Raw genomic sequence first — 7,500 nt, 5'->3', positions numbered from 1 at the left:
GTCGACGTTTTTTCTCCTCTACACCTTCTGTTTCATGAAACAAAACCGGGCCTTTTAAGCGTGGAAGCCGCGTGTGTCCGAAAAACTGATACGCAGATTTGGCAAAGATGAACAAAAATTATGCAAAAACGCACAAAATCCAATCACCGGCGGCGGCGAGAGACGACGATACTGGGCATATATACTTGCGCTGCGTGAGGCCGCCATTGCTGTAAAGATCTGGACGCAGGAAGATCGAACGACGGGACGGGGGATTGAATTAAGAGAACTGGTTTCCCCGGTACCCCGAAATGTGGAATGCGAGGATCAATGTGGAAAATGTCATTTGCATAAACGTTACCAGCCATTGCCGCACACAATGCTAAAGATCCCTAGACATTGGCTAGTGTTGTGTCCACGCGCAGAGCGACTCAGGACGATGAAGATCCACTCGGAGATGGAGTGAAGCGCATGGTTTTCGATCGGTCTAACGCTCTCCTAGACATCAAGGCGATGGTTCTCTCTGCTTTCGCTTCATTCTACGTTCTGTCCATGAGGTTATGTAACGATTCGCGATTTCCGGCTCCGACGAGGAATGTCCAGTTGTGTTTCCCACGTTTGCGTATTGGAAGAAGTACGATCCGATCTAAAGCGATCGCATTCGCAGGAATGTAAAACATCGAACATGATGATCAAGTGTACAAGAACTAAGCCAAAAAGACCTCTTTAGCTTTGTGTGTAATGAGATTTTTCACCATCCGTTCGTTGGTTGAACGTAAAGGCCACCGCCACCAGACGCTCGAAAGACGCTGTTGAATTGGCGGAACGTATCTCGCGCCACGGAACCTTCGACTCCACGCTTGTTCACTGCCACTGTGGACCAACGAACCGTCCGGCCAATGTTGTGATTCGCAAGCAAATTGTACAAGATGTCCTTCACGCGATTTACGTCGCTGCGGTGTGGTGGTGGTGGTGGTGTGTGGTTCGTCCACCCCGTTTTTGTGGCATGATTTTTGTACAGAAGCACACATACACGCGGCGAATGGTGGTGGCTCGTTGTGCTCGGTGGTTTCGTTGCTCAATTGTGGTGGCCCCCAAGCAAATTGATCGCTTGCTCGCTCCACTCGACTCGGCTCGACATACCTTTCTACATGAGCTATCCGTTGCTGGTGCTGGTTGGAATGGAAAAATGACGAAATCTATGTTCGTGCAGGTGTACACACCGAGAGAGAGAGATACGGTTTTTTTTTTTATATTTTGTGCGCGGACCGATACGATCGATCTGATGATCTGATGGTGGTAGGCTGTAACGATCGACGCTGCGCTGTGTTGTTGCGCGATAGGCTGCGGTTAAGCACGCGGCATAGAACGATCGGAAGTAAACCGCAGAATCCCTCCCAGAGGTACCCGTAACACCTGGATCCAGTCGAGGCGGAGATGGAACGAGATGCGAATGCGGAACCCGATCTCAGAATGCGCGGACCGCAAGGGGGGGGGGCCTATGATTTTCTCACTTTCTTGCCGATTCCGGTTGCGATTGTGATCAACTCGCTCTCTCACAGTGTGTAGCGCGCACCTTCGCAGCATCCAGCTCCGATCGGAGCAATCTTCCTTTGTCTTCTTTCCTTCGCCGTCCATCGTCAACATCTTCTCGATCGCCGGCAGTGGTGTGTAGTGGTGGTGGTGGTGGGAGGTTGTGAGTGATGGTCTGCCTGGTGCAGTGTGCTAGCATTACGGAGTTCAGTGCGGTAGTAGAACTCTGACGAAACGAAAGTGACACGACGTGGAACGCTCCTGTAAAGTGACGAGCCGCCGCCGCCGAGTTGTGTTATCGCGTTGTGTCGTTTTGTTTTAACGCTTTTCCGATTTTCCGTCTGTTTCCTTGTGTTCTATCACAGCAATCATCAATCTCTTGGTCGCATTGGTTGGAATTGTGCCCGAACATCGTCTGAATCGCCACAGTGAGTTACGCGCGCGCGTGCACGAATCGTTACAGCTGTCCGTTCCCATCCACCCAACAAAAAAGGCTGATCTCCGGACAGTCTTTGCGGGGGTTGGCAGCGAACAGGACCCGACGGACCGCTTTCCGCGGACCGAAAGTAAGCGTGTCAACAGCTCGTGCTTACGAAAGTGAAAAGTGATCTAAAGTGAAAAGAACCTCCCTCAACATCCAGTTCATCACGGTCGCGTTGAAACGCGAAACGGAAGTGAAAACTCACTAACAAATCGTACTCGCGGCGGGTGTTACCGTCAAACAAGTTCCACCCCAATCGACGCAGCGCAATACATGACAAAATGTTGATAACGTAAGTAGACCGGAAGCAATCTCGTGTAATTTTAGAGGGCGTACGAACGCGCCACAACAGCGCCCAAACGCTTACGGTTGGCATATGTGTTTTTGTTTTGTTCAGAAGAACGTTTCTGTGAAAGTAGGTGATCTGAAAAGCTCTGCGGTTGTAGTATACTTTATAAACAATTGTAACACGATCTCGAAAACTTCATAAATGGTGTAACATGTTGCCCATGTTGCGAAGCGGTATCACAATCTGTACTTAACCCTGCAACCATTTTGTTAGTCCTCTTTGCTGTATGATGTGCTTTCAACGAGGTATCATTTGTGAATGTTTTGTATCACAAAACTTGTACAGCGCTCTGATTTACTGGCTGGATTACCAATCTAGCAATGGAGTTCGCTAACAAATCGACGCTAGTTTGATGCCAGTAATCCAATTTAAATGTTGATTTATGGAACCACAAAAAAATTTTACTTCGTTTTACTAAGTGATATAAAGATAAATTCAAAACTATTAACAGTATCTGAGAGATTTGAAGAATTACTCAAATGCCAACTGACATTAATTCCACGTTGTATTCCATTAAAAGAAACCAAGTCAAGTTCAATGAAGGAACTATCCGCTGGATCTGATTCGCATGTATCTTTTAAAGAAGAATTTGTCCACTGTCGGTATAGTTTCTGTTTAGGTTCCCTTAAACATCATTAAAGTTGAGTTTAATACTCACTTGAAGGACTCTAATTAAAGTTGTGAATATGATTCAAATGCAAGCATTGATATGAGCACGAATAATAGACGCACCCTCGTACCTCACCTAGTGATCCCTTGTCTGCAAATGAGCATTAAACTGATCGTGTAATTGAACGCTCATCATGCAGCCAATCGATCTTGGCTCACTAGGCTACGATGCAATGCCGTCGATCGTCTGCCAGGATGTTTTACAACATTTAGCAACAGCGATCGGCGAACCATCGGCCCCGTTAGCCACACCGCCACCTTCTTACTTGCTTGGTAATGGGTTTTACTACGTTGGTACATCTTGGCCGACACGTTGAATATTTGTTCCTCCCGGAGGGCTGTGTTGGTTGCTCATCGGCGTCGTCGTCGTCGTGGTTTTTTTCTGATTTTGTATTCGTTTGTAGCAGTTGTTGTTATTGCTGCTGTTGAACGATTAATACCAGCCGCCGTCGGCCGCCAACGGACTCGACTGGTTCGTCCGTTCGGTCCGTGTTCATAGCTTAATTGCGCCACATTAAGATGGTGCAGAAAAGGGCAAGCACGGGCACCACCACCAGCACCAGCCAACCGACCATCAACTACCCTCTCTCTCCCCAGTAGTCCTCTCGGTCGGTGGTGGGATCATTCGCGTGCGCGTTACGCCATCTGCCTTCTGGCGGATGGAACGGTGCACTATTTGTCACAACAATCAGATGTACAGCGGCGGAAAAAAAAACAATCCAAAACGCTCGCCCAGTGCTGGTGATGATCGTTTGCGATCGTTAGATGTAAGTGAGCTGGAGCGGTGTGGTCGGGCACTGATGAGGGGATGCCAAGGAGCGATTGTGACGCACCTCCATGGCACCTCCAAAGATGCTTTACCGAATGCCAGTTCTGCATGCAAAGCGCCAAAGACCCCCAAAAACGCGACGTGATGATCGCTTTGGTGATGGCCATGGTGATGACGACGACGACGACGGCGAGGGCTGAACCGCTCAAGACACAAGACGGAGCGTGCGCAACTTAGCGCGCAGCTCAGCACCGCTAGCGTTGTTATACAACCCAAACGAGACGGCCTACATTTCCGAAGGTCAATTCGGTTTCGTTCAGGTTTGCGTGCGTCCGTGCGTGCATGAGTGTCTTTCTTTCTCTTTCACACTGTCACACACCACTCTCACTTGTGATCGAGCGTGCGATCCGCAGCGCTGCACTACTAGGCGAGAAAAACCTTGCAAGGACTGCTGCTGCTGCTGCTGCTGTCGGTCACTCGCATGTGGTGCTGCTGTACTACGTGTGCGTTTCTAAGAGGATCGAGCAACGAAAGAAAGCCGCGGTGCGGTGTGGTGTCTCTCCATCAATTAGTGCGATTAGTGGACACTGACCACCGACTGACCACTTGCTGCAGTGTGCGTACGATCGATCTGATCGATCGCGAGTGGTTGTGAGCGCCACGCACCCATCGAATCAATATGCAAAGATCGTACGATCCTCCACAGATCCTGCTCATGCGCAGACAGACAGCCGGACAGACGAATACTCTGCACGGTGGCATCGCCGCGAACTCATCACCATCTCCGGGGGTGGCATGATGAGGCACGTTTTTGGGGTGAAATTTGGCCAACCGAGCCCACCGCCCACCACCGTTTCGAGCGTCGTCCAAGGCGAGTCAAGGCGACTGGACGCAGGGGCCACAAGTGCTGCTGCCGACGGTTTGGACTCGGACGATTAGAAACCGGTTAGCAGCAAGGTGGCCTCATAAGTATGCCAGAAGGGAATCGAAACACGGTGCGGAGCGGTGTGGAGGTCGCAAGAGGGTAAATAAATGTTTCAGATTTCTACCACCGCCATTAGCCGTGCGGCTCCGGTATACGTGCAAAACCAATTGAGGATTGGTTCCCTAGCCATTTGCCACTAGCTGATGGCGCACATTTTTTTTTTTTTGTTTCGCCACGATCCGCACCCGAGCCAACCGCGAGAGGGGCAGACGGAGAGAACACATACCGTTCTACCGTAAGCGGACATCTTCAAGGTTAGGTACATCCGTACAGCACCGTACCAACCTCCCCGCTGCCTTCCTTCAATGGCAAACGGTAACCGATCGCACTTGGCAGTCGTTTGGAATAACAACAAATACGGCTCATTTGCTTTTCTTGAGTCGCAAAGGTTTTGATATATCTGATTGACACCGGACACATCGTTTGCTAAAGCGGGATGGTAATGATCTGTGGTCTACTCCTGGGACTCTCCGGGAGCCCTTTTTCCTCGAAAATACTGTCTCGCGCTAATGATGAAACTGCTAATCGTTATTGTCAGCCAAACCATTTCTACCAAACGTTCATTAAGATACAAAGCACCAACGGCTGTTTGTCGCAGGATGAAGACTCGCAGACGTCGCGATCCTCTAACAGGTAGTCACTGCCACTCGCAAGAGGCAGTCTGCGCTGCTCGTGTGCTTGACGGTCATCTTCTTTTCAGAATGACTTCCTCATTCACCGTCGTAACAGGTGCCTAGATCGCGGAACATCTGAACCCTAAGTGTCCCGACACCAGAAGAGAACGTTTTCCAACAATCACTTTTATGCGATGCTAATGGGCACTGGTCCTATCGGGAAGTTCATTACTTTTATAAATTTTGCAAAACTTGTTTTGGACACGCGCGATTATCGCGCAATTCCATTCAAAAGACTCACAAGGCGACGAACCTTCTCCCTTCGGAGACTCACAAGCGACGAACCTTCATTTTATTGATAATTCAAACATCATGGCCTGCTGTGTTTCAAAACCACAACTTAGGGAACTTGACAACACGGAGCAGGATGTCGATTTCACCGTTTCCACATTCCCGACACACCAGATGAGTCAGTATTTGCGGTGCCAATGCTCCCGTTTTGTGTCCTTGAAAGGTTCGCTACACCGACGATCTTGCCCATGCAAGACTCACTCCCACCTTACTCCGGGCAATTCTTGCGGTAGAACCTGTTGCTGGCTAGTTCTTGAGCAATGCTCAGTACCCAGCATCTTTTTAGAAAGCTTCTTAGACCCGCGAAGCCTTGAAAGTAACCAGTACTACCTTCCTTAACAGTCCGAGCCTTCCGAGGAAGTGTCCAGTGTTGCAAGTGATGGCATTAAATGGCCCATTACTTGGTATTTCCGATCTTCAAAAAAGAAAAAGGAATGGCGGAAATGCCATTCGGTATCGAACATAATAGGTTTGTTGCGCTTTTCTGACAGGGAATTGACCGGGGAGCTAATCACCGGAGCACACATACGCTCACGCTAATCGAGCCAAGGCCAATGGTAAAGAGAAATCAAACTTTCTCACTCGTCAAGATGGTGTAAACTTTTGGTGACACATTTGTGGGGGGGGAGGGCTACCCTGAGGCTGGAATCGGGTCAATACCAAGCGCAGCAAGCATGTTATGTGATAACCTTACCTGCGCGATGCGATCCTCCCTGCTTTCGAACGTGTTTTTACATAACCAACCGCGTACCGCAAATCGTCTACAAGAAATTATCACCAAGCATAAGGCCGAATGTTGCTGGTGGCCAGTCGGCACCATTTGTGTCCTCGTTCGCCCAGGATTCGTCTTGTCGTGTAATCTGGTAGCTGATCGCTTCATCAAATGCTATGAACCCAATTTCCCTTTCACCTGTTGTGGCACCGCTGGTGGTGGTGGTGGTGGTGGCTGGTACGAAAACCTAGACCTAGTTGGAACGGCCAGTTGATCGTTAACATTCCAGTTCAGTGCACAATGTAACTGAACGTGCCACGCCGTGACCGGTGACGAACCGAATCCAAGGGTCCTCAGTGATCACATGCACGCGTACGCGCTGCTCTCTCTCTCTCTCTCTCTCTCTCTCTCTCTCTCTTTGCTGTGGTGAGCAAGTTAGATCAAGGGTAGATGAGTAATTACAATTAGCTGACAATTGCCCCTTCCGTACGATGGTGTGGCGGAAAAACACGCAGCCGGATGCAGTTCACGGTCTGGCCCGAGTTCCATTACCACAAGAGCGAAGCCGTCTAAAGGCTATTGAGTCAATAGAGTCAAGCACAGCCAGATAAATCACGCCGTTTTTTTAAATTAATCTTTGAACCAATTTCCTTTTCTTTCTCTCTCATTCCAGCGGCAGCGAGACGAGCGTTGCGACCATCGACGATGGAGGGACGATGTGGAGCAGACAGCAGAATGCCGTCTCCGTGCGGCACGCGTTCAAATCTTACGGCACCAAGAAGAAACCAAATCAAGTTCTATCGAATCTTAACATGACAGTAGCCAAAGGAACTATGTAAGTAGCGCTCCCTCTCTATTGACTCATAGATTCTGGGATCCCTCCCGAGTTAAGGTCCGGAGAGTACGGAAACTTTCCACAAGGTCTCGACGACGACGACATTCGATACGATCCATTGATGCACGTTGAGGTCCGCCTAGAAACGGCCATTACAGACGGCGAACCAGACCAGACCAGTCCACTGTTTCGCTAGCTACTTTTGCATATTGATGACGTACTA

At 49.4% G+C, this 7,500-nt stretch overlaps 1 protein-coding gene across 5 annotated transcripts in view; it reads left to right on the top strand.

The window, feature by feature from the left end:
- LOC126580965 (ABC transporter G family member 23) overlaps positions 1–7,500 on the top strand; it is a 35,164-nt gene that overhangs the window by 21,278 nt on the left and 6,386 nt on the right. For 3 of the 5 annotated variants that reach the window (XM_050244335.1, XM_050244334.1, XM_050244333.1), the window contains exons 2-3: positions 1,878–2,285; positions 7,116–7,277. In XM_050244335.1, the coding sequence (XP_050100292.1) occupies positions 2,275–2,285; positions 7,116–7,277 (173 nt within the window). In that variant the 5' untranslated portion in view covers positions 1,878–2,274. Of the gene's footprint in view, positions 1–1,730; positions 1,776–1,877; positions 2,286–7,115; positions 7,278–7,500 lie in introns of those variants that run through there. The other 2 variants (XM_050244332.1, XM_050244331.1) reach the window with 2 other exon arrangements.

The sequence above is a fragment of the Anopheles aquasalis genome, chromosome 2 (assembly GCF_943734665.1).
Source record: "Anopheles aquasalis chromosome 2, idAnoAquaMG_Q_19, whole genome shotgun sequence".
NCBI classification, from domain to species: domain Eukaryota; kingdom Metazoa; phylum Arthropoda; class Insecta; order Diptera; family Culicidae; genus Anopheles; species Anopheles aquasalis.
The sequence above is the reverse complement of the archived record's forward strand: the minus strand, read 5'-3'. Positions and strand labels throughout refer to the sequence as shown.